Here is a 27,818-nt window from a genome sequence, read left to right on the forward strand (position 1 = left end):
AGTGTTTCTGTCTGTAGTTGAGCACAGACTTACCTGATCGTTGCTTTCTCACAAAGAATCCATCAAAATAAACGTTCGTCTAAGTCTTGAGGTCTTGCGTGTAAGTGATAATGACTTGCATCATTAGTGAGGCTCCTAGGCTGGCACCCATCGCCCTGGGTTTATGAGGTTAGAGTAACTGGCTGGTCCATAGTGCTTGCTTGTGTGCTGTCTCTCTCTGGACTGCTTGCATGGCCAGGTGACAGATGGCTTTCTTTCTTTGTTTTTTAAATGAGGAAGGGACTGAGGACTTGGCTGGTTCAACTTCAGTTCTCAAGTTTGTCTGGATCGTTCCTACTACTCCTGCTTGCTTTCTGTCCCTTTTAGCTTTGCCTACTGCTCTCTTACAAATTAAACCATAGATCAGAAACTATCAACTGGTAGTCTTTGGTGAGACCCAGCTTTCAGATATGTTTTGTTTGACCCACAGAGTGTTGGATCACACAGCCTTTTTAAAATTTAATTAATTGCCAACATTTCTACTACTGGTTTCAACTTTACCTGGAGTCTTTTTGGCCTTTATTTTGAACCCTAGAACTTAGACACTTTTTGGCTCCTGCCTTGCACGTCTGAAACTCAATTCCCATTTTCTATTTCTGGTGCTTAGTTTTCACCTTTGGCAGATCCTGACCACTGTGAACAGAATATAAAGCATGAAAAGGGTGGTGTCCCTGCTCTGCAGCAGTGGGGACTCTGGGCCCCAGGTTGGATGTCAGCTGTAGCTCATCAGGCAGAGTTAGTTTACTGATCCCTGTTAGAAAGACCAGAGATGTAGATGTGGCCCCAGCCATGCCAAATATTAGCTTCTTCTGACTTTGGAAGCTAGGGGGACCATCTGCTGCCCCATTTGTGCTTGAACTTCACTGTTGGAATTTGGTCAGTGGAACACTGTGATAAATAATGATGTTAATGCTAATGAGCCCTAAATCTGTGCAAGTGCATGGTGTGAGAGGCGGAATAGCTACCATTAGGCATCTTCACGTATTATAAAGGCCACATTAGGCGATTACATAACTTTTAATTCTTATTTTAACTTCAGAATTTGTTAAATGCAGAGTCTGTCACTAGTCTCTTGAGCTGACAGCTGGCTTAGAACTTAGCCTCCGAGGCAGTCTTTCCATTCTAATGACTCCATGCCAGGCTTTCCTGTCTGGTGATCTAGTTATGGCTTCTCAAAGAGAATAACAAAATTAATCGTGATAACTACCATTTATTGAATGCTTATGAAGTGCCAGGAGCTGCTAAAGTACCTTTACGTATGATCATACTATCTCATTTATTTCTTAAAACGCTGTGAAGTGAGGCTTGTTACCTGTAGTCTACAGGTGAAGAACCTGAGGCTGAGGCACTTCAACTGTTGTCCAAAGGGTGGAACTGAGCTCAGACCCCACTTACGGTGGCTGTGAAGTCCGTGATCTTAACCACTACCCTGTGCTGCCACTTGAGCCCAACATCTAATTTAATGGAGATACAAGCGTTTATTAAGCACCTGTACAACTAGGTGCTGTTTCAGATTTTAAAAGCTGTAATGTGTATTGTTTGCTAATAAGGTGTTTGAGGTTTGCTTAAAAGATAAGACCTGTGCTTATTCAAAGATAACAAGGTTGAGTGTTTTGAGTGACAAATGAGTGGAGCAGATAATTCATAGGAAAGAAAATCACAGCCGACCAGAGTCGTCAGTTGCCTGAAGGACGGAGGGGAAGTGGTGGAGAGAAAGTAGGATGTGTGATTCTGTGGCGACCGCAGAAGCAGGATTCTTTCACAGGGCTTCTTATTTATTTACCGTGAGTAGGAATGTCACATGATAAGAAGATTAGCCCCCCCCCCCCCAATTTATCTAGAAGCTGCACCATCCTGTAAGCTGAAGAGAATAAGCTCATTTTGTTATTATCTGTTGTCCAAGGATTAAGTTGGGGTGGGGAGCACATCTTTGTCTTTTGCTTGTTGTATGTAAACTGCTCCACACATAGGCATAAAGTTGAAAGGCTTTATTGGGATTTGTTGTCAACACTGTTCCACATCAAGACCCCCTGACACTGGCTTTTTGCCACCGTTCTGCTTCGTCTGGCCTAGATACTCCAGAGAATGTCCCCCAGTGTCCTGACTTCAGATATCCTCCACTGACCTGGATCAGGTGCTCAGACATCAGGTCACAGGCCTGTAAATCATGGTCCCATAAGCCCATCTGGTGGTTTTTATTGAAATTGCCCTATGTGTAGACACATAGAGGATTAAAGGTGCTTTAAAAACAAGAGAAAGGAAAGGCCACGTGGTAAACCTTCTCTTCCTGGACAGGAGAAACAGTACTAAGAGGGCATCTGGACACTGCGGGGCACACACACTCCCTCCATTCCTTCCGGATCCCTTGCTGAAGTGCATAGGAATGTGGCATTTACAGCAGAGTTTGTGGACATAACGTTCTCAGAAGGCTGAGAACAGGGTGTCCTGGGATAAGATGGAAGAGGGAGAAAAATACTCCTGTGAACTGGGACTGTCTCTCCCCCTTAGATTCACTCTCATGGACCTGCTATATGCCTCGAGCACCATGGAAGAGTTTAACATGAAAAAGCACATCTTGTAGATTAGAACAGCCTCTCCTTTTCCAATCAGGCTTAGTGGTTTGGCCAGTAAGGCAGACAGCTTCATCATAGGCAGGCAATGTAAGAATTCTAAGTTTATCAAATGGTGGGCATCAGTAAGAACCAGAGTCGTCAGAGAGGTCCTGGAATGGGTTTGGATATAGATCCTGGTGAAGGGGCACCATTAGAGGCTGGAGACCAGAGGAAGGCACTGTAGGCTGGGAAACCTACAAGGTGAGCAAGTATGTAGAAGTTCTAATACTGAGTTCACACAGAGGCCTCCAAGTTGCCTTGGAGTGGGGAGGAGTAGGGATCCGACAGAGAGGAGAGACCAGGTATGAAGGGCTTAACACCTCTGCACGGAGCTGGGTGTGTTTTATGTGCCTGACTTAAGAGGTTTCTGCTTTGTGGGTAGGCATGTGCTACCGGAGAGCTTAGAAATTGCCACCTCTGGAGGGTGGCCTTGCCCCCATGCAGTCAGAGAGGTCTGGGTTCAAGTCCTGGTTATGCCCTTAAGGGGCTATATGATCTTGGGCAAGTGCCTATCACCTCTGAGCTTCTTTTTTGCAAAATGGTGCTAATGCTTCCTATTTCACTTCCTTACTTTGGATGATATACATTCGGGTTTTTATTAAGTGGTACCTAGTAGGCTCTCAGTGGGTGGTAGCTGTTTCCGTTGTATTGTTCGTGTTGTCATGGCTTGCCTTACTCCTGGTATTGTTCCTGTGCCTCTGTATCAAAGATTAGGGAGACATACAAGAGTAGCTGTTCCAAGAGAGTCTGTCTTAACCCTGAGACTCTGTCCCCAGCTGTTTTACTGTCTGGCCTTCTAAGCGTGAGCTGCAAGTCCAAACAGCAGCTTTTACAAGCCCAAGGCTGGGGTGGTCAGACCTGCTTGTCACTCTCTTGACTCTACCTCTGTGCCTCCCAGGTTGTGTGTCATCGTGGGGAGCTGTTACCGCTCTGTCTTTAATTGCTCCTTGTTGGGGCCATTGTCAGCCAAGGCTGCTTTCCGTCACTTGCCGCCACATCTCTTCCTAGTTCAGTCATCGGGTGCGGGGGGGTGGGGGGAAGCGTTCATTTAGATGAAAGTCTGAATTTATGGAAAATACTATACCAGATACTGATTTGCCTTGTAAGGGGGTCCAGCAGGGTGTTTCTTGCCGCGACGCTCTGCCCAAAGTACTACTACACTTCTTCATGGCCATGCCGTGGTCTTGCGCTGGACAGGGGGTAGGGGGGAAGGTGAAGATGCCAGCCATGGAATTTCTCAACTGAGTATCACTGGGCTACAAGACCCCTGCCCTCCTGTCCCTTTCTTATTGATATGAGATCCTCAGAAGAGCATCAGTCCAGGCCCCTGTCAGTTTCCGCCAGTACCCCAGTACTGCTGGAAACCAAGGTATACTATTGCTTGTTCCTAGGTTTGTGTACCATTGAGGATTTTCTGTGTTCTACCATGTATAATATCCCATTTCATCTCGATAACTGCCTGGGGGGTGGGGAAGGGAGCAGTTTCTAGAATAGGTATTGAGTCGCCTGCCTTTGGAAATAAATAAAACGGGACTCAAAGAGGTTACCCAGCCGTCAGTGGGAAAGGTGTGGAAACTGCGTATAAATAGACAAGTAATTTCAGGGCCGTGGAGTAGATAGAGAGCTCATTTTCAAATAGCTTCTGAGAGAAGTCTTTGGCAGTTTCTGGCCCGGATTCTCTTGTCTGTCTCTCCAGAAATCTGCATTGTAGTTATTCACTGTGTGTCCCAGTCTTGGTCATATACCCATTTCACGGAAGAGTTCCTCCTCATAGGACGCTGCATCCTTTTAAAAGGCCTTTTTCTTTTTATCCTTCTGCCTCCTGTAGGGATGTTTGAGCTCTTTCTTCACTTATAGTTCAACGAAGCCAAGCCTTAGTCTGTCCCTTTGGGATGAGCTATTGTTGTACATTAATAATTAACCTTTACAAGAGCTCTGGTCGTAGGCATTTAACCCAGATTCAGAGAAAGTTGAAGTTTGGTTATGGCAGAGAGATCTCACATGTTGGGGAGTGGGAGTTAGAAGGGAGAAGCTGTCGGTCATTAAACGTTTATCGTTTGTTTTCTCGTTTAGTCACTTGAGTGTTTGCCTAAGGCTCTTGCAATTTTTCCCCTTTGCACACGGTCAGTCCAGTAGAGCTAAGATGAGAAATTTAGCTTTTGAATTGGGAAGATGAATATGCATGATTTTCTATGTATTATTAAAGATGAGCTTCACGGGTGCTGGTAGTAACTGTTGTTGTTCTGAGTGTCCACAAGTGGTAAAGCACGTGGACTCCGGAGCCTAACTCCTGGGTTCAAGTCCTGCTCTGCCAGTTACTGGCCATGTGACCATGGGCTGGTTCCTTAACTACTCTCCATGTCTGTTTCTGCATCTGTAAAATGGGGGAATGATGGTAGGTATCTCAAACGGGTGTTGTCAGGATCTAATGGGATGCTAGGCTTCAGATCCTTAGCACAGTGCCTGGTAGTAGGTGCTCAGTAAATATTAGCATTGTTATTATTTTCAGTGTTATTGACTGTGGTTACACCCATGGTGAAGGTCATCTAGTAGGTGAGACATTTTCAATTCTTTGTTGTTAGTTAGATATTAAAAGGCAGATATCTCTGCTTGCTTCTCTCCTGGTGTTGGAGAGAAGGGAAGCAGTTCTACAGCTGGATGTTAGGGATTAAATAGTATATACTGGAATGACTCATCCAATTAACTTTTTATCACTGAGATGGATTGTAAGACTTTAGCACTTAAGTCTTGTTACTTTATTAAAAAAGGAGAGGATAAGACAACCTTCTCTGTGGAAGGGATAAAATGAGTTAACAGCCACGACAGCCACCCCCAAATAGCTGAGATTTTTATGCCCATACCATGTGCCACTTCTAAGTGCTTTGCGTGTATTAACTCATTTCATACTTAAGAAATAGTCTACTCCTATATTCGCATTTTCAGAGGAGGAAGCAGACCCAAGTAAGTTAAATAACTTTGAAGTTCACACAGCTTAGAAGTAGTGGATGTGGGATTTGAACCTAAATGGGGGTCCTCATCTAGAATTTGAATAAGACAATGTGAAGGACGTAGCAACATGGTTTGTACAACCCATACTCAAATGCTAGCCCCTTTGCCTTCTGTTTTTGCTTGTTTATTATTATAGTATGGATGTGACATTGCATGGAGATCAGAGGACCAAGACCTATCCAAGGATACTGCATCAAAATTCAGTTCTACTAACAGTAAAACCTTTTAGAAATTCTGATCTTGGGGAACAAGTTTAATCCCTGCTTTTATATGGATTATACCGGGTTTAGAAAGTCATAATAGGTTTTTAAAAAATGTTTTAGGGTGTTTCATTCTCTCACTGTGTGTATATAGAGGACATGTGCAATTGTGCAAAAAAAATATAGATCTCCTTCTCCACCAGCGCTTAACACTCAATAATCTTCTTTAAAAAGAAAAACAATACAACAGGGTAGAGTGAAAAGTAGGTCTCCCTCCACTCCTGAATATTAATCCCACAAATCCTCTCCCCAGTGACAATTTTATAGCTTCTTGTCTTTCCTTCCAAAAATGTTTTATGCATTTACAAGCATAAATACATGTAACACACACTTCCCAACACACACACTCTTTGCACAATGATAGCATAATGCACACTGTCCTGTTCCTTACTAATTTCACTTAATGTTACTCAGAGTATCTATGTCAAAACTGGGAGCGCTACCTTGTTTATTAGGGCTGCATAATGTTCCATTTTAAAGATGGGCCAGTCTGTTACTGCTGGTCATTTAGGTTGTTTCTGGTCTTTTACTGAGGACATTTCAGTAAATATCTCTGTAGGTAAGTATTTGTGTCTGTGCAACTCAGTCTCTTTTGATTTCTACTTGCAAGCTTATATTGTTTAACTTTCTGACAATGCAAAAAATTGGCCAGAAGGAATCAGACGAAAGGAATATAATGGAAATATAGGGGCTTATTCAGGGCTTGTGGGCACCTCAGAGGTCTGTGCAGATGCTTTTTCAAGTGCTGTATCTCATGTTTCTCATTGTTTCAGACTGTTGTGTCCTGAAGCTTCATTTTGGGCCTTTTCCCTGGGTGCCCAGTGAGCGATGGATGGTTACTGTTTGCAAGATTGATTCATGTAGCACTTGTCTGGCTTTTGACAGGTTGTTTATAAGAATAATGACATCCGTCTGGAGCTGTCTCGCTTGGCCAGAATTGGGGACACCAAGATGAAAATCTACGGTGAGGTTGTATTCAAATGTGAGAATGTGGCCACACTGGACCCCATCAACTTTGAGACCCCGGAGGCTTACATCAGCTTGCCCAAATGGAACACCAAACGCATGGGCTCTATCTCCTTTGACTTTCGCACCACTGAGCCCAACGGCCTGATCCTCTTCACTCACGGCAAGCCCCAAGAGAGGAAGGATGCTCGGAGCCAGAAGAACACCAAGGTGGACTTCTTTGCCGTGGAACTCCTCGATGGCAACCTGTACCTACTGCTTGACATGGGCTCAGGCACCATTAAAGTGAAAGCCACTCAGAAGAAAGCCAACGATGGGGAATGGTACCATGTGGACATTCAGCGAGATGGCAGATCAGGTAGGAAGAAGCAAGGTGTGTGACTGAGACTAGGGGAAAGCTTCTGCTTCCTTATATTATTTTATTTTAGTTTTTGTGACTTGTTTGCTTGTTGATTCTTTTGCTGTTCTCCTTAATGCTTGTTATATGATTGTGTAAGATTATGTTTCTGAACCAGACACCTGTCTCATCGATGGCTGACATTCTCCTCATCTCCCCTGTCACTCACTGCACAGTGGTCTCAGTGATACCTCCAAGACCCTGGGGCTAAGGATGTTTTTACAAGCAGCATTTCCACTGCTACCAAAGTGACTGTCATGTCACTCGTGTGATGGGTTTTTTCCCTCTTTATTCTCCTTTTTCCATCACCATGGAAACCAATTGTGACATCACAGATGCTGCATTATGTGATTACTCTGTAGGATAAGCTGCACTGTGCAAGAGTTTATGCAGTGAAACACCCTTCAGTAACTGGCAAGAGTCATATTGCAGGGAAAAATTATGACAAGAAAGGAAAAGGCAAATTGATTTTTCCTAAAGTCATGTTCAATTTAAAGCCTTCCTTTGGTGTGAAAGCCTGTATTTCACTCTTTGCTCAGACCTTACTAACTTTCCCTTCCTCTTCATAACCTTTTACATTGGGTTTAAACGGCTTTGTTTGTTTCCGCAGCTGCAGACCAAGCAAGCTAGCCCCAGGCAGTACATAGCCACTCTGGAATAGTAACAAAGCGGGGCAGAGGAAGGAAACACAAATAGAGAGTCTGAGGCTTTTGAATGCCTGAACAGTCTGCCTCACTTTCTGTGGACATGTGGCAGTGAAGGTCACATTCTGTGCATCAGAAAGGGCATTTCACCCAGAGAAGTAATTAGAGCATTTGAATTTCACACTTATTTCCTGATTCTCCATTTAGGTAGTATTGTACTCAATAAGGGTCTTGGCTATATTTTCATATTTTTAAGGATTTACTCTCCTGGTAAACACAAAAATGTCTTCCTTTTAGGCATTTTTGCATTTGGCCAACAATAGAAAGCAATAGGTTCCCCTAAAAGGCTGTAGCCACTAATGGCTGAGCTTGCGGGGATGGCTTTTCTGCGTAATTCCAGAGCTAGAGGGGTGGCGGAGATAAGCAGTGTTGCCCTTAGGTAAGCAGCTGGTTGGGTTCTGTGCAGAGGGCAGACAGGTGGCAGATTGCAGACCTGGATGGTTTATTGCCCAGCAGGATGCCTTATCAATTGCCTGAAATTTGATCAGAATCAAGAGGCTTCAAATTAAATGTGCTTGTTGGGCAAGAATGAACATTTTGTTCTTTTTTTAAGAGAAAAATACACAAAAAATCATTTCTGAGGCCAAATTTTTTGAAGTTTATCCATTAAAAAATGTCAGCAGGGGCAGAGAGCTAGAAAGCTGTCTCAGAATTATAAGGGACACACTCCTGTTGGTTTTTAAGACAATGCGTTTTGGGTCTCTGGAGTTCGGACATGGTTGATGGGTTTCATGATTGACTAACCTAGACCTTGGCACAGCTGAAATGTCACCTATCTGTGTCATAGGCAGGCTAGAACATGTAAAATCGCCACATGTCTGTTTCTGATATTCTCAACACGAATTGCTTTTTCAAGTAGGGCAGTTGTTTCGTTTTGTTAGAACCATCAGTAGACGCATTTTTTGACAAATAAGTTTGGATTACAGAAGCCTTAAATTTTATACCTGGGTGCTACGGCATTGGCTAATACTTTGAAATACTGATACATTTGATCAAAGCCTATAAAAATTTACTGAGTAAACAAGTCGTCACGTAAAAGCAGCATAACACAATTTTAACATGATATACTAAACTTCATTTCTTCATGAGGGTATTTTCTGGTATGTTCTTACAGACCTGTATTAAAATGACTAGTTATAAAAACACAAGTGTATCTAATTGTGGTACCTCCTTCCCTGCTCATCCTGAAGGATATGACTGAGAGGTGATCTCAGGAAACTTTCATCTTCATTCCCCAGCTGAGGGACTGATTCTCAAAACAGTTGTGGTCCCACACTCTGAGGATGAATTTTCCTCAGGATGTATTTAAGGGTCCACTATTTAAATCCGTTCGGGTACTGTTCTTACTTGGCAATAGATGCTCCTCCCTGTTAGTTGGTGATCAGATTAACTCTGTGGACATGTGGTAGGTAAAGAAAGCAAACTGCAAGAGAGAAGAAAAGTACCCAAGCCTCAACTTCCTCATTTGTGAAATAGGGGAAATACGAATGCCTACCTCACAGGATTGTTTTGAGGATTGAGTCCAGAAAAGCACAGAAAGTACTAAAAATGGTGGCTGGGACATTTTTATTGTTATGTAGGTTTTTAAAAGATTAAAAAGCAAAAAGGCAAAGCAGATTTCTCCAGGAGAAAACTTCCAGGGAAGAGTAGGGGGAAGCACGCCTAGCTGAATCCTCCAGAGACCCCTCATACTCTTTCTGCTCTTCTACCCCTGGGTTGACTTTGTGATTTAGAGTGTACTTCACTTTCTTGATCTCATTTGATCTTCTAGGCCCTTCAGGCTTTCCCCTGTCATAGCTGAGGGAATTGAGACTCAGATAAGTGAAAGCTGGCTGATGGATGGCCCAGTTATCTTGGTACAATAAAGCACTTTAAGAATACTAAATTTCTAAAATTTCTGGCATGAAGTTTAGATATCACTCTGATTTAACAGTTTAGGAAATTGAGCTGTTGAGGAAATCGAGGGGTTCAGTGACTGGTACAGGGTTAGAAAGACTAGAATCCCTGTTCCCAAGTTCCCAGGTCAGGCTTCAGGGTTACATCTTCTGTGATTTCTTGTGCCTGGTCTAGCTCTGATCTCATCTCTTCTTGACTTCCTCTGGCCTCCTGTACTCTAGCCACACTCCCGCCTGTCCCAGGGCCTTTGTAGGTGCCATTCCCTGTGCCGGGCACATTCTCCCCCTGGGACTTGGCATGGTTAGATCCTTCTCAACATCCTGGTTTCAACTTACCTCTCACCTGGTTAGAGAAGCCTTTATCGACCGTACACTTTAAAGTTGAACTTGTGGGCTGCTGTAGCACCCATTTTACTCTCTTCCTCCCACTTGCCATTTTCCAATTTCTGTTCATTGGGTGATTTGTTTATTTTCTGTTCCTCTGCTGTGGAACATCAGCTCCATGAAAGCAGGCACGCCTGTCAAGTTCATGTATATGTCTAGAACTATACTAGAGACAGAAAAGGTGTTCAATACATGTTTGTTACATGAGTACATAAAGAAACATGTTCCGAAGATGATGGAGGAGTAGGACTTGGAGATCACCTTCCTCCCCACAGATACATCAGAAGTACATCTACATGTGGAACAACTCCTACAGAACACCTACTGAATGCTGGTAGAAGACCTCAGACTTCCGAAAAGAAGGCAGACCACCACCTAAACAAGCTCCAGAGATGGGTGCGAGCCGTGGCTATCAGCGCAGACACCAGAGACAGGCATGAAACGCTAACGCTGCTGCTGTAGCCATCAAGGAGCCTGTGTGCAAGCACAGGTCACTATCCACACCTCCCAGGAGGCTGTACAACATGCCACTGCCAGGGCCCTGTGATTCAGGGACAACTTCCCCAGGAGAACACACAGCGCGCCTCAGGCTGTTGCAATGTCACACTGGCCTCTGCCACTGCAGGCTCGCCCCACATTCCAAGTATAACAACCGTACCCCTCCCTCCCCCGGGCCTGAGTGAGCCAGAGCCCCCTAATCAGCCTCTGCTTTAACCCCCTCCTGTCCGGGCAGGAAGAGATGCCTGAGGGCGATCTACACACAGAGGTGGGGCCACAACCAAAGCTGAACCCCAGGAGCTGTGCAAACAAGAGAAAGGGAAATTTCTCTGTGCAGCCTCAGGAGCAGCGGATTAAATATCCACAATCAACTTGATGTACCCTGCATCTGTGGAATATCTGAATAGACAACGAATCATCCCAAAATTGAGGAGGTGGACTTTGGGAGCAGCTGTAGACTTGGGGTTTACTGTCTGTGACTGATTTGTTACTGATTTTTATGTTTATCTTAATATAGTTTTTAATGCTTGTTATCATTGGTGGATTTGTTTATTCATTTGGTTGCTCTCTTCTTCTTTCCTTTTATTCCCTTTGTTTTTATTATTACGTTTTTATTTTAATAATTTTTAAAAATTTATTATTTTTTTTTCTTTCTTTTCTTCTTCTCCCTTTTCTTCTGAGCCTTGTAGCTGACAGGGTCTTGGTGCTCCAGCCTGGTGTAAGGCCTGAGCCTCTGAGGTGGGAGGGTGAGTTCAGGACATTGGTCCACCAGAGACCTCCGGGCCCCACGTAATATCAATCGGCGAGAGCTCTCCCAGAGATCTCCATCTCAACACTAAGGCCCAGCTCGACTCAACTGCTAGCAAGCTCCAGTGCTGGACGCCCCATGCCAAACAACTAGCAAGACAGGAACACAACCCCACCCATTAGCAGACAGGTTGCCTAAAGGCATACTAAGTTCACAGGCACCCCAAAACATACCACCATATGTGGCCCTGTCCACCAGAAAGACAAGTTCCAGACCCACCCCCAGAACAGAGGCACCAGTCCCCTCCCCCAAGAAGCCTACATAAGCCACTGAACCAACTTCCCCCACTGGGGGCAGACACCAAAAACAACGGGAAGTACGAACCTGCAGCCTGTGAAAAGGAGACCCCCAAACACACTAAGTTAAACAAGATGAGAAGACAGAGAAATATGCAGCAGATGAAGGAGCAAAGTAAAAACCCACCAGACCAAACAAATGAAGAGGAAATGGCAGTCTACCTGAAAAAGAATTCAGAGTAATGATAGTAAAGATAATCCAAAATCTTGGAAATAGAATGGAGAAAATACAAGAAGTGTTTAACAAGAACCTAGAACTAAAGAGCAAACAAACAATGATGAACAACACAATAAATGAAATTTTAAAATCTCTAGAAGGAATCAATAGCAGAAGAACTGAGGCAGAAAGTGGATAAGTGACCTGGAAGATAAAATAGTGGAAATAACTGCCACAGCAGAATAAAGAAAAAAGAATGAAAAGAATTGAGGACAGTCCAGAGACCTCTGGGACAACATTAAACGCACCAACACTCGAATTATAGGGGTCCAAGAAGAAGAAGAGAAAAAGAAAGGCACTGGGAAAATATCTGAAGAGATTATAGTTGAAAACTTCCCTAACATGGGAAAGGAAATAGTCAATCAAGTCCAGGAAGCACAAAGAGTCCCATACAGGATAAATCCAAGAAGAAACACGCCAAGACACATATTAATCAAACTATCAAAAATTAAATACAAACAAAAAATATTAAAAGCAGCAAGGGAAAAACAACAAATAACATACAAGGGAATCCCCATGAGGTTAACAGCTGATCTTTCAGCAGAAAATCTGCAAGCCAGAAGGGAGTGGCAGGACATATTTAAAGTGATGAAGGAGAAAAACCTACAACCAAGATTACTCTGCATAGCAAGGATCTCATTCAGATTTCACAGAGAAATGAAAACCTTTACAGACAAGCAAAAGCTAAGAAAATTCAGCACCACCAAACCAGCTTTACAACAAATGCTAAAGGAACTTCTCTAGGCAAGAAACACAAAAGAAGGAAAAGACCTACAATAACAAACCCAAAACAGTTAAGAAAATGCTAACAGGAACATACATATCAATAATTACCTTAAATGTAAATGGATTAAATGCTCCAACCAAAAGGCACAGACTGGCTGAATGGATACAAAAACAAGACCCACATATATTCTGTCTACAAGAGATGCACTTCAGACCTAGGGACACACACAGACTGAAAGTGAGGGGATGGAAAAAGATATTCCATGCAAATGGAAATCAGAAGAAAGCTGGAGTAGCAATTCTCATATCAGACAAAATAGACTTTAAAATAAAGACTATTACATGAGACAAAGAAGGACGCTCCATAATGATTAAGGGATCAATTCAAGAAGAAGATATAACAGTTGTAAATATTTATGCGCCCAGCACAGGAGCACCTCACTACACAAGGCAAATGCTAAGAGCCATAAAAGGGGAAATCGACAGTAACACAATCATAGTAGGGGACTTTAACACCCCAGTTTCACCAATGGGCAGAACATCCAAAATGAAAATAAATAGGGAAACACAAACTTTAAAGTACACATTAAACAAGATGGACTTAATTGATATTCATAGGACAGTCCTTCCAAAAACAACAGAATACATTTTCTTCTAAAGTGCTCATGGAACATTCTCCAGGTTAGATCGTATCTTGGGGTCACAAATCAAGCATTGGTAAATTTAAGAAAATTGAAATCATATCAAGTATCTTTTCTGAGCATAATGCTATAAGACTAGATATCAATTACAGGAAAAGAAAACTGTAAAAAATAAAAACACATGGGGGCTAAGCAATACGCTACTAAATAACCAAGAGATAACTGAAGAAATCAAACAGGAAATCAAAAAATACATAGAAACAAATGACAATGAAAACATGGCAACCCAAAACCTATGGGATGCAGCAAAAGCAGTTCTAAGAGGGAAGTTTATAGCAATACAATCCTACCTCAAGAAACAAGAAACATCTTAAATAAACAACCTAACCTTACACCTAAAACAATTAGAGAAAGAAGAACAAAAAACCCTAAAGTTAGCAGAAGGAAAGAAATCATAGAGATCAGATCAGAAATAAGTGAAAAGGAAATGAAGGAAACAATAGCAAAGATCAATAAAACTAAAAGCTGGTTCTTTGAGAAGATAAACAAAATTGACAAACCATTAGCCAGACTCATCAGGAAAAAAAGGGAGAAGACTCAGCAGAATTAGAAATTAAAAAGGAGAAGTAACAACTGACACTGCAGAAAGCATCATGAGAGATTACTATAAGCAAATAGATGCCAATAAAATGGACAACCTGGAAGAAATGGACAAATTCTTAGAAAAGCACAGCCTTCTGCGACTGAACCAGGAAAAAATAGAATATATAAACAGACCAATCACAAGCAGTGAAATTGAAATTGTGATTAAAACTCTTCCAACAGGGCTTCCCTGGTGGCCCAGTGGTTGAGAGTCTGCCTGCCGATGCAGGGGATGTGGGTTCGTGCCCCGGTCCGGGAGGATCCCACGTGCCGCGGAGCTGCTGGGCCCATGAGCCATGGCCACTGAGCCTGCGCGTCCGGAGCCTGTGCTGCGCAACGGGAGAGGCCACAACAGTGAGAGGCCCATGTACCACAAAAAAAAAATAAATAAAATAAATCTTCCAACAAACGAAAACCCAGGACCAGATGGCTTCACAGGCGAATTCTATCAAACATTTAGAGAAGAGCTCACAGCTATCCTTCTCAAACTCTTCCAAAATATAGCAGAGGGAGGAACACTCCCAAACTCATTCTATGAGGCCACCATCACCCTGATACCAAAAACAGAGATGTCACAAAGAAAGAAAACTACAGGCCAATATCACTGATGAACATAGATGCAAAAATTGTCAACAAAATACTAGCAGACAGAATCCAACAGCACATTAAAAGGTTCATACACCATGATCAAGTGGGTTTTATCCCAAGAATGCAAGCATTCTTCAATATACACAAATCAATCTCATTATCAAACTGAAGGATAAAAACCATATGATAATCTCAGTAGATGCAGAAAAATCTTTCGACAAAATTCAACAGCCATTTATGATCAAAACTCTCAGAACGCAGGCATAGAGGGAACCTACCTCAACATAATAAAGGCCATATATGACAGACGCACAGCCAATATCATTCTCAATGGTAAAAAACTGAAACTGTTTCCTCTAAGATCAGGAACAAGACAAGGTCACCCACTCTCACCACTATTATTCAACATATTTTTGGAAGTTTTAGCCACAGCAATCAGAGAAGAAAAAGAAATAAAAGGAATCAAAATGGGAAAAGAAGAAGTAAAACTGTCACTTTTTGCAGATGACATGATACTATATACATAAAGAATCCTAAAGATGCCACCAGAAAACTACTAGAGCTAATCAATGAATTTGGTAAAGTAGCAGGATACAAAAATTAATGCACAGGAATCTCTTGCGTTCCTATACACTAATGATGAAAAACCTGAAAGAGAAATTAAAGAAACACTCCCATTTACCACTGCAACAACAACAACAAAAATACCTAGGAATAAACCTACCTAAGGAGACAAAAGACCTGTACTCAGAAGACTATAAGACACTGTGAAAGAAATTAAAGATGACACAAACAGATGGAGAGATATACCATGTTCTTGGATTGGAAGAATCAACATTGTGAAAGTGACTATACTACCCAAAGCAATGTACAGTTTCAATGCAATCCCTATCAGACCACCAATGGCATTTTTCACAGAACTAAAACAAAAAATTTCACAATTTGTAAGGAAACACAAAAGACCCCGAATAGCCAAAGTGATCTTGAGAAAGAAAAACAGAGCTGGAGGAACAGACTCCCTGACTTCAGACTAAACTACAAAGCTATAGTAATCAAGACAGTTCAGTACTGGCACAAAAATAGAAATACAGATCAATGTAACAGGATAGAAAGCCCAGAGATAAACCCATGCACCTGTGGTCACCTTATCTTTGTTAAAGGTGGCAAGAATATACAGTGGAGAAACAACAACCTCTTCAATAAGTGGTGCTGAGAAAACTGCACAGATACATGTAAAAGAATGAAATTAGAATACTCCCTAACACCATATACAAAAATAAACTCAAAATGGATTAAAGACCTACATGTAAGGCCAGAAACTATCAAACTCTTAGAGGAAAATATAGGCAGAACACTCTTTGATATAAATCACAGCAAGACCCTTTTTGACCCACCTCCTAGAGAAATGGAAATAAAAACAAAAATAAACAAATGGGACCTAATGAAACTTCAAAGCTTTTGCACAGCAAAGGAAATCATAAACAAGACAAAAGGACAGACCTCAGAATGGGAGAAAATATTTGCAAATGAAGCAACTGACAAAGGATTAATCTCCAAAATTTACAAGCAGCTCATGCAGCTCAATATCAAAAAAACAAACAACCCAATCCCAAAATGGGCAGAAGATCTAAATAGACATTTCTCCAAAGAAGATATACAGATTGCCAACAAACAAATGAAAGGATGCTCGACATCACTAATCATTAGAGAAATGCAAATCAGAACTATAGTGAGGTATCACCTCACACCGGTCAGAATGGCCATCATCAAAAAATCTACAAACGATAAATGCTGGAGAGGGTGTGGAGAAAAGGGAACCGTCTTGCACTGTTGGTGGGAATGTAAATTGATACAGCCACTATGGAGAACAGTATGGAGGTTCCTTAAAAAACTACAAATAGAACTACCATAAGACCCAGCAATCCCACTGTTGGGCACATACCCTGAGAAAACCATAATTTAAAAAGAGTCATGTACCACAATGTTCATTGCAGCACTATTTACAATAGCCAGGACATGGAAGCAACCTAAATGTCCTTTGACAGATGAATGGGTAAAGAAGATGTGACCCATATACACAATGGAATATTACTCAGCCATAAAAAGGAGTAAAATTGAGTTATTTGTAGTGAGGTTGATGGAGCTAGAGTCTGTCATACAGAGAGAAGTAAGTCAGAAAGAGAAAAGCAAATACCGTATGCTAACACATATATATGGAATCTAAAAAAGAAATGGTTCTGAAGAACCTAGGGGCAGGACAGGAATAAAGATGCAGACGTAGAGAATGGACTTGAGGACACGGGGAGGGGGAAGGGTAAGCTGGGACGAAATGAGAGATTAGCACTGACATATATACACTACCAAATGTAAAATAGCTAGCTAGTGGGAAGCAGCTGCATAGCACAGGGAGATCCGCTCTGTGCTTTGTGACCACTTAGGGGGTGGGATAGGGAAGATGGGAGGGGACATGGGGATATATGTATACATATAGCTGATTCACTTTGTTGTACAGCAGAAACTAACACAATAAACGTGTTACAAACATTAAAAAAAAAACTAAAATATTTGATTTATAGTCAAGAAGAAAAGAAAGAAAGAAAGAAAGACGTTCCAGTTAAAATTTATCAAAGGCAATGAATGTCAAAAATATGCCCTGGCCGGGCTGGTGGCTAAGGCCAGCACAGAGGGTAGCAGCTCATGGAGAGAGAAAGAGAAGAGCAGGTTCCATCCTTCGGGTGATGGTGAGCCAGTGATGAAGACTCAGGCAGGACCTACAGCCTGTGTCCCAGGTACAGAGTAAGAAGCACCTTACATGAATGAGCTCATTTACTTATCACACCAACCTGTGAGGTGGGGACAGTTCTTTTCCCATTTTACAGATGAGGAAATTGAGGACTAGGAAGGAGAAGTCACTTCTTCAAGGTTATCCAGCTAGTACGTGGCGGGGCTGGGATTTAAACACAGGCACCGTCTGTGCTGCTGTCAACCTGTGTGATGTGCAACCTCTCAGCCAAAACTTTTAGGTAGAAAAAAAGATAATCATACTAGGTGCTAGGCCACGGAGATTCCTCTGGGCCAGGCTGTCTTAGCTGGCAGGGATTGGAGCCAAATGGCCTACATTGTCCTTTTTACCATTTTGCGGCATTTCGTTCCCTTGCTTACATTGTTCCTTCCTGGCCAGGCAACAGTGATCTCCCATCTCACCTGCTAGGCTCCTTTTGTTTGGTTCATCAACTGGCAGCCTCACCTGTGATGCCAAGAGGGCTGTTAGCTCACTTTGTTTCTTTCCTCCCATTCCAGGTACCATATCAGTGAACAGCAGGCGCACGCCGTTCACCGCTAGTGGGGAGAGCGAGATCTTGGACCTGGAAGGGGACATGTACCTGGGCGGGCTGCCGGAGCACCGTGCTGGCCTCATCCTCCCCACTGAGCTCTGGACCGCCATGCTCAACTATGGCTACGTGGGCTGCATCCGTGACCTGTTCATTGACGGGCGCAGCAAAAACATCCGTCAGCTGGCGGAGATGCAGAATGCTGCAGGCGTCAAGTCCTCCTGTTCACGGATGAGCGCTAAGCAGTGTGACAGCTACCCCTGCAAGAACAACGCCGTGTGCAAAGATGGCTGGAACCGCTTCATCTGCGACTGCACGGGCACCGGCTACTGGGGCCGAACCTGCGAGAGGGGTGAGTAGGCCCTCGTGGTGGCACGCTGCGTCTGAGTGGGGGTGATGTGCTGCAGCTGTGTCCCTGGTTGCACCTGCCTGTACTTCCTTTGCTACTACAGGCTCTCCCTTTGGACCTCCCTGTGCTTGCGTTCTTCTGGAGAAGCATTTTCTAGGGTTCACTCCTTTCCAGATCATACCCTTTCTAGTTCTGGATGCTTGGATTTGTTTGGCTAGGGTTGGGCTGCAGAGAGGGAAACTGTAGAGTAAATATTACCGTGATCATGCTACTTTCTTGATTAAGTGTTAGACATCTATTTGAGAAGGTGAATTCTTTTGGGATTCTGGGTGGGCTCACCAACTGGCTGTTTCCTTTGTTCATTTAACTCATGCTTTTTTTTTTTTTTTTTTTTTTTTTTGCGATACACGGGCCTCTCTCTGTTGTGGCCTCTCCCGTTGCGGAGCACAGGCTCCGGACGCGCAGGCTCAGCGGCCATGGCTCACAGGCCCAGCCGCTCTGCGGCATGTGGGACCTTCCCGGACCGGGGCACGAACCAACGTCCCCTGCATCGGCAGGCGGACTCTCAACCACTGCGCCACCAGGGAACTCATGCTTTTTGATGCTTTCTTTCGTGCTAGCTCTTGGATTAGGCTTTTGAAATACACTGTTGAACAAAATAGCCCCAGCCCTGTTCTGTGGAGCTTGCTGCCTAGCGGAATGCTTAGCTGTTAAATAATCACAGACATGTTGAGTTTTATAAGAAGCAGTGTCATGTGTTGGTTAAGAACATGAATTCTGGGGCCAGACTCGGTGAGAGATGTAGCCCTCATGGAGTGATACAAACTTTCTCAAGATAATATCTTTGAGACTTGATTTCCTCATTTGCAAAATGGAGATAATTAGGTACCTACCTCACAGGATATTAATGAGGATTAAGTGAGTCAGTAGGTTCCTGGACTATGGAAAGCATTTAGTAAATGTTAATGATTGTTACAGTCATAATTATTGTCATCAACATCATTAAAGGAAAAGCACAGAGAAGTTTGGGAGGCCTTTGCAAGGGGACCCAACATACCGTAGAGATTCATAGAAAGCTTCTTCAAGAAAGAAATATACAGGTTGAGACTTGAAATATAAGTAAGAGTTAGCTTGGCAACGAGGTGGGAGGAAGCCGGGTGTCTTTTACATGAGGGCAACGTATGCCAAGAGGTAAGAGACCATGGCACACCAGGACTTCCCTGGCGATCAGTGGTTGAGACTTCACCTTCCAATGCAGGGGATGCAGGTTCGATTCCTGGTCGGGGAGCTAAGATCCCACATGCCTCGCAGCCAAAAAACCAAAACATAAGCAACAGAAGCAGTATTGTAACAAATTCAATAAAGACTTTAAAAATGGTCCACATCAAGGAAAAGAAAAACTTAAAAACAAAAATCTCCTCTAAAAAAAAAAAATCAAAGGAGACCATGGCGCAGTTGAGGAACCAAACAAAGTCCATAACAGAATGGAGTGTGTAGTGAGGTGGGGGGAAGGGTGTGAGAGGTAGCTGAAGAGTTGGGGGACAAAGAGTGGGGGCTGACCATTTACAACAGGCCAGGATGCTGGGGGAAGCCCCTTTCTCTCTACCGCTTTAGGATCTTACACTTGCACTGAATTTACAGTTTGGGTAAAGGGCAGAGATAAAGGTAAGCAAAGAGACAACATCAAGACAAGGAGATCCTAGTCTATAAGCCACATCCAGATTGCAGCTTGGTTAATTGTTTTATATGCCAACCACACCGAATCTGGTTGGCTGTCCATGAGTTGTCAGTCTCTATTTTGTATGAAAGGATAATTTGCATAGTTATCAAGTTTTGCTGAGGGCGTAGTTCTAGGGCTTTGAGGATACTGTGTGTGTAGTAGAGGTAGTTTCTGTCTACAGAAGCTTATCATTTCTTTAGCTGAGGAGTTGACACATCGATATAAGAAGCAGTAATAAAATGATACAAGGCCACAGCATGGGCTGGACCACTAGGGGGACATGGAAATTTAGTGAAGACTTTCCTGAGGAGAGGGACATGCAGGGTCACACCCTTAAAGACTACCAGTGGCCAGAATTGTCCAGGTATCAGAAGTCTGGTGATAAGGAGGGATCCCGGAACATGCTTGGATAACCAGTCAAGAATTTTCAAGGAGTCATTTTTGTGAGATCAACCATATTGCTAGTTAAAGTATATTTCAAGAGAACTGCAAACCTTCCCTACAGCTGGACCAGAAGGAGGACACAGGATATTGGAGTAAAAGAAAAGGAGCTTTTTTGGGGCTCATAGAAGTGAAATTCAGATTCACTGAATTTTCAAAGCAGCCACCCCAGAACATGAACTAAGATGGGGAGGCGGCCATCCGGCACAGAAGTGGGTCTCATTTGGCTGGCCAGTCTGTCAAGCTCCTGAACTCTTTCCAAATCTCTTTTTGGCGTAGACTATCCTGGTTGCTGGTTTGGGGAGATAGAAAAGTCATTCGACCTCTGGGATGCATGAGACCATTTTGATATAAGCCAGGAAATTGTGGATCATCCACTGTCTAGGAAGGTAGTGTAAGAACCAAAGGTCCCTTCAGGCATGTCACTTCTTTCTCCTGGGTATCTTTCCAACTCAAGGGCCTGCAGCAGGGACTGGAGACCGCTGAGCAAGGTGTCCCTGAGATCAACTGTTCCAAGGGCAAATCAATGGGAGTTGGTCCAAGATTTGCCAAGTACAGTGAAAGTCACTGCACCTTTTACGCTGTCACTTGCTGACTAGTCATTAAAAGGCAGCTGATTGGGGATATATGAGGGACAATTATTCCTGGTACAGTGCAGCCAAGAATCATCCATTGTGGCCAAATGAGAAGGAGCCTGGCAAATTTAAGACATTTAATCTACATGTCGCTCAAATCCCAGATGGTTCAACTGATTGTTTTGTTCCCCCGCTAATTGTTTTCTGGCCCTGTATTGTTCCTGACACCATGTTCAGAATGGATCAGTGGAGTGTAAAAATGATAGGACTCTACTTTGCTGGCAAAGAAAACTGTTTCCCTATGACACTGTTTTTCTTTATTGAAACTGATTCGTCAGTGGAGATGGTTTTGACTTTTGTTCATTTTTCATACATGCAGCAGACATTTATTGAAACCCTAATTTGTTCCAGGCACTGTATTAGATGCTGGCAATGCAAAAAAAAAAACCCCAAAAAACGGACACAGCTTCTGGTTTTGATCAAGGGGTGTATAGTCCTACTGGACAAGGAAAGGTGGGAACTGTGCTAATGTTTGGTAGATGTCATGCCTGATCTTTTAGGGGAATAGCAGGGCAGACAGATGGGAGAGGCCATGCCTACATGGGTGAGTGATGGTTGGGAAAAGGGGACCTGAGGTTTCTTAGATTTTCTTGTCTGCTATTAATAATAAAACTATGGCCTCTCTTTACCTCCGACCCTCAGTGTCCATTATAGGCACTTCTGAAGAGTGGTAAAGGAAGAGCATTAACATTCTTTATGCAAGAGCATGATCCCCTTTGTCAAGGAATGCTGCCCCACGCACCATAACACCATCAACAAGTTCACTCAATTTACCATTCTCTAATTTTTTTCTAGAAGCATTAACCCTAAGCCCACTAAGTGACGCTTAGTGGGGACCAAGTGTCAATAGGCAAGGCTATGGATTTAATTTATTTGTGGACTATCGAACTTCAATTTGAGGCCACTGCAGATTCTACCCCCTTCCCTAGATGGCTTTTCCTGAATGTATGCCATCATTTGTTTAGCAAGAAATAAAATAGGACTCAGCACAGGTTCATCCCTATGACAAAAATAAACTACACTATAGCACTTAGAGTCAGGATGGCCTAGTGGTTAATGGCGTGAATTTTAGTCAGATGTACCTTGGTTCCTGAGTTGGTTCTGTCAGTAGCTAGGTAATATACAACAAATTTTTTATTTTGTCCAAGTCTTAGTTTCCTTATCTGTAAAATGGGGACACTGATAATTACTAGGTAAGGTTCCCTTGGTTGCAAGCTACAGAATTGACAATGACTAACAGAGTAAAGGAAGAAGACATATTGCATGATTACCTAGAGAGTTATTGATCAAATAACGATCTCACCAATTACATCTTGAAAAGGGAAGCAGAACAACTCTGGGGATCCCAAGGCACTGTGATTGAAGTGATGCATCTCTCTTGACCTACGGGTTCTGGAGTTTTCCATTCACAGTTTACATTTTCCAGAAAGAGAGCCCAATTGGCCCAGTTTAGTTCATCTGTCTGTTCTTCTACGATCAGCTCTGTCCAGGTGGGCAGTCACCTAGAATAGATATGAAGGATCACCTAATATGTAAATATATAATCTTACTGAACCATTTTCTTAGTGTTCCTTCATGGTGAAGCTTGGGGTGCCCTGATCCGTAAGGCCATGTCCTGTTATAGATGCCCAGCCACATGGACTACTTGCGTGTGCTAAACAAAAATATTTCCTGGGGTCATGGATATTGGATGCCTTTGAGAATATTAAATTGTAGAACTAAGAAAATGTGATACAGAGGGTAGATCTGCTCTTCTCACTGGTCCCCGGGATTCCATTTATCTGACATAAACACCAGCTGAAAACCAAGAATGCAGATATTATGAGTTCTCTCAAATGACCCTGTTCCAGCAGGAAAGGCTTGCAGGCAGCAGCTGCTCGGGGACTGTGCTTTCAGCCAGCCCCTCTGATGGCTGCTGTGTGCTCCTGGGGCAGCAGTACATCCTGCTGGGGAGGGTGAGACAATGACTTTAGAGGAGGCTAGAGTGTGTCATTTGGATGCCACATGGAAATCAAGACATCAGGATGTAGCAGGTCTGGCAGATTCAGTTGATGTTACCTGTACCTAATCCTTATTTCAGCAAGGGAGCAATTGGAAGCCCTGAAAAGTTAATCTCACTTTAACTTGGAGCAGCTGTAGAATGGTTAAAATTCATGGATCCTGACTCCTAATCCACTGTACTTTCCATTACATTGAGTAGCCTTTCCTCCTCTTATATATGAAAGGGGTTGGATTATAAGGTCATTGAAGGAAAAACAGTGCATTAGGTATTTTTGTTTTCCCACAGTCTCCAGCACTGTGCTGTACACATACTACGAGGTTATTAAATGTTGGAGGAAGGGTCCCAGTCCTCTGTCCTGGGTCTCCTCCTGGTCTGCACGTTGCCCTTTGTGCCCTCATCCACTGCCATGGTGTCAAAGGTTATCTATATGTCAGTGACTCCCAAATCAGTCTCTCTAGCCTCGAACTCTCTCTGGAGCCCCAGATTTCTATATCCAGTTGTCTGCTTGACGTCTTCATTTGGATAGCTGATAGATATCTTAATCATAACATTGAAAAATAGAAATCTTCAGTGCCTCCTCCCTGCCTTAGACTTTTTTTCTTTTCTTTTTTTTTTTTACTTTTAGTTTTTCCCATCTCAGTAAATGGCATCACCATTGTCCTTGGCATTTTCCTCGATTTTTCTTCTCCCGTCTCATTCAGTCTGTCTCAGCAAGTTCCTGTCGTCTCCTTATCTAAACCCATCCTGCATCTGTCCACTTCTCTCCCTCTCCACTGCTATCATCCTAGGTCAACCTACATCGATCTCTTCTTTGGAAAACTAGGTAGCATGTCATATGTTATGAAAAGCTCAAATTCATTTTGCGCCTTCCTCAGAGTATTGAAGTGAGATTATTAAAATGTTTAAATATTCAACACATTCTTAAGTAGCTTTAGTTTCAGTGGCTTTTGGTCCCTCAAATTGCAGGAAATGAAGCTATGATACTTCTTTGGAATTAACTTCAACATTCACATTTCCATTCCTTTTCTCTGTACCAAGCTTGGTGAGCTCAGTTGTGAGGATACAAATTTGTAGAAGCCATAGTTTCAATTCTTGAGCTCACAGTCTAATAATCTGCAAATTGTAATGCAATCTACCAAGGGCAATGATCCAGGAATATCATAGGAAAGAATGAGATAAAAATTAGAAAGCAAATTATGTCCAACATGATATACCACTTTATAACCAGTTCTGGATCTACTGGGGTCTGCTCAGACTGACTCACTGGTGTGGGAACAAAAGAAACCCTGGCTTCCAGGGTCAAATATAAAAATGCATGTTGCTTTCCCTTGTTCCCGTGCCATTGAGGCTCTGCTCTTATTCCCCTAGGAACATCCAGGCCCTTTATTTAGATATGTGACCTTGAGATTCTTACTGGGATCCTCTGGCCTCTCTGTTCTGCAAAAACAAAATGAGGCAATTGGGTTTCATGCTCTCTCAGGGCCCATCCAGTTATAAAACTCTGTGATTCTCAAATGTCATCAGCTTGGCAGTGGCGTCCCTTATCCTGAGTAGAGGGGTGAAGGTGAGTGAAAGGCAGGGCAGGGATGCTAGTCCTTGTTTCTTGCAGTCTGCAGTACTGTCTGGGTTAGGAGGCTCAGTTTAGTCATATCAGCACTGCGATGAAGTTGTCACGTCTCTTGGTTCATTCATCTAAAAATACGAATACCTTGATATGCTGGGAATACTTCAGGTCCATGACTTAAAAGTTTTAATTGCTGGATTAATGAGTAGAGCCTTGGATTTCTTAAGATCATTAAAAGACTGTCTCTTTTTCGGTCCATTGTTTACCCCCTTTCAAGGGTAAATACATGTATTAGAGAAAGAGGGCCCCCAAGAAATACATAATTCATCAACATCAACCAACATGTCCCCAGTTTTTCTTATCCATTGGTGCTTTTTAAATTTTTATTTTATATTGGAGTATAGTTGATTAACAATGTTATGTTAGTTTCAGGTGTACAGCAAAGTGAGTCAGTTGTACACATACAGGTATCCATTCTTTTTCAAATTCTTTTCCCATTTAGGTTATTACAGAGTACTGAGCAGAGTTCCCTGTGCTATATAGTAGGTCCTTGTTGGTTATCTCTTTTAAATATAGCAGTGTGTATATGTCATTCCCAAGCTCCCAATCTATCCCTCCCCTCCCACACTTCCCCCCTGGTAACCACAAGTTCCTTCTCTAAGTCTGTGAGTCTGTGTCTGTTTTGTAAATAAATTCATTTGTATCATTTTTTAAGATTCCGCATGTAAGCAATATCATATGATACTTGTCTTCCTCTGTATGACTTACTTTACTTAGTATGATAATCTCCAGATCCATCTATGTTGCTGCAAATGGCATTATTTCATTCTTTTTAATGGCTGAGTAATATTCCATTGTATATATGTACCACATCTTTTTTTAAAAAGATTTTTATTGAGTATAGTTGCTTTACAATGTTGTGTTAGTTTCTGCTGTGCAGAAAAGTGAATCAGTTATACGTATACATGTATCCCCTCTTTTTTGGATTTCCTTCACATTTAGGTCACCACAGAGCATTGAGTAGAGTTCCCTGTGCTATACAGTAGGTTCTCATTAGTTATCTGTTTTATGCACAGTAGTGTATATATGTCAGTCCCAATCTCCCCATTCATCCCACCCTGCCACCTCCTTGGTATCCATAAGTTTGTTCTCTACATCTTTGTCTCTATTTCTGCTTTGCGAATAAGTTCATCTGTACTATTTTTCTAGATTCCACATATAAATGATATTACATGATATTTGATTTTCTCTTTCTGACTTACTTCACTCTGACAGTCTCTAGGTCTGTCCATGTCTCTGCAAATGACACTATTTTTCATGTCTGAGTAATATTCCATTGTATATATGTACCACATCTTCTTTATCCATTCCTCTGTTGATGGACATATAGGTTGCTTCCATGTCTTGGCTATCGTAAATAGTGCTGCAATGAACATTGGGGTGCGTGTCCCCTTTGAACCATGTTTATCTCCAAATATATGCCCAGGAATGGGATAGCTGGATCATATGGTAGCTTTGTTTTTCGTTTCTTAAGGAAGCTCTGTACTGTTCTCCATAGTGGCTGTACCAATTTACATTCCCACCAGCAGTGTAGGAGGGTTCCCTTTTCTCCACACCCTCTCCAGCATTTATTGTTTGTAGACTTTTGATGATGGCTGTTCCGACTGGTGTGAGGTGATACCTCACTGTAGTTTTGATTTGTACTTCTCTAATAATTAGTGATGTTGAGCATCTTTTCATATGCCTCTTGGCCATCTGTATGTCTTCTTTGGAGAAATGTCAGTTTAGGTCTTCTGCCCATTTTTTAATTGTGTTAAGACACACAGCTATATCCCTGGTGATGACCGTAGCGTTGCTCAGATTCAGCCTCTTCTTGTTTCTCTTCCTGTTCTCCTTTCCACAGGCCCAGGATTGTATGATCCCAGGAAATTGTCCTATAATCCATGAACCCTTCCTAAGTGTTATTCTGCCAGGTTGGGGTCTGAGATACCCCTGATCACAGCTTCTCCTGATGGTCTAAAGAAGAGAGTAAGGGAGGAAGATTCTAGTCGTTTGAGAAGCTTGAAGCTCCAGGGGTCTCAGAAGGACAGGCTGGGGACTTTGGCGATCTTTGGAAACTCTACAGCTAGGCCTGTGTTTAGCCTGAGAATGTGAAGGTCAGCATTTTGAGGCAGAGCGTGACAGCTGCTTAGAACTGTGGCACACCTGCTGTTGGCTGTGATTCTGTCAAATGCAGAGACATGGTGGCCGTTTATATTACTGCTTTGTACCTTTATTACTGCCTTTGCTAAAAGCTGCTTAACTGCCAGCAGACGTCTGCCCATTATAGATGCAATAAACTGAGATGCTGCTAAATTATGAGAAACAAGTGCTTCAAAATGCAACACAAGGGGATTGTCATAGCATTTTTTAGCTGCATCTTGGGTCTTTTCACAGATAGATGAATCCTTCCTTGCTCCAGTCTAGATTAAGAGGAAAGGAAAGTTAACTTTTTTGAGAGAAATTATATGCCTGCTTTGTATTCTTAATATACACTGGGCCATTTAACCCTCACATCCATTCTTCAGGCTGTGTAATCTTAGCCTCATTTCCTAGATGAAGAAAATAAGGCCCCAAGTCATTCATTCCAAAGCACCTGTTGAGTACTGTGTGCCAGAGGCCGCTTTGATCCTTAAAGGTACAATAGAATTGATTGTGATGTTCCTCATAAACATATCAATATATTCTGATACCTGAGGAAAGGACATAAATGCGAGGAGAAATATCATGGACAGTGTCAGAGATTGGGTGACACTAGAGCTGAGGCTTGGTGGAGTAGCAGGAATCTCCCAGGAAGACCAGGCAGGGAAAAGTATTTCAAGCAGAAGGAACAGATATGCAAAGATGACTTCTGTAAACAGGAAGTTTTCCTCGTGGATGGTATCTAAGTCTTAAATTTGAGGGGATGTTTTAGAAGGTGTGGCTGAAGAAGTGGTAGGGTCAGTTGTGAGGCGCCTTGTTTGTTCTCCCCAGAAGTTTGGACCTTACCAAACTCGTAAGGGGGCATGCCAGTTTTAGCAATGGGATAACAAAGTCAAATCCCTCTGGCAAGGG

General features: G+C 42.6%; 1 protein-coding gene across 16 annotated transcripts in view; it reads left to right on the forward strand.

Annotated features, from left to right (window-relative positions):
- The window catches only part of NRXN3 (neurexin 3), a 1,711,975-nt gene that overhangs the window by 543,507 nt on the left and 1,140,650 nt on the right, over positions 1-27,818 (forward strand). For all 16 annotated transcript variants that reach the window (XM_060295131.1, XM_060295132.1, XM_060295124.1 and 13 more), the window contains 2 exons: positions 6,806-7,244; positions 17,983-18,366. In XM_060295131.1, coding sequence (XP_060151114.1) covers positions 6,806-7,244; positions 17,983-18,366 — 823 coding nt within the window. The remainder of the gene's footprint in view (positions 1-6,805; positions 7,245-17,982; positions 18,367-27,818) is intronic.

This window comes from Globicephala melas, chromosome 2 (assembly GCF_963455315.2).
Source record: "Globicephala melas chromosome 2, mGloMel1.2, whole genome shotgun sequence".
Lineage (NCBI taxonomy): Eukaryota > Metazoa > Chordata > Mammalia > Artiodactyla > Delphinidae > Globicephala > Globicephala melas.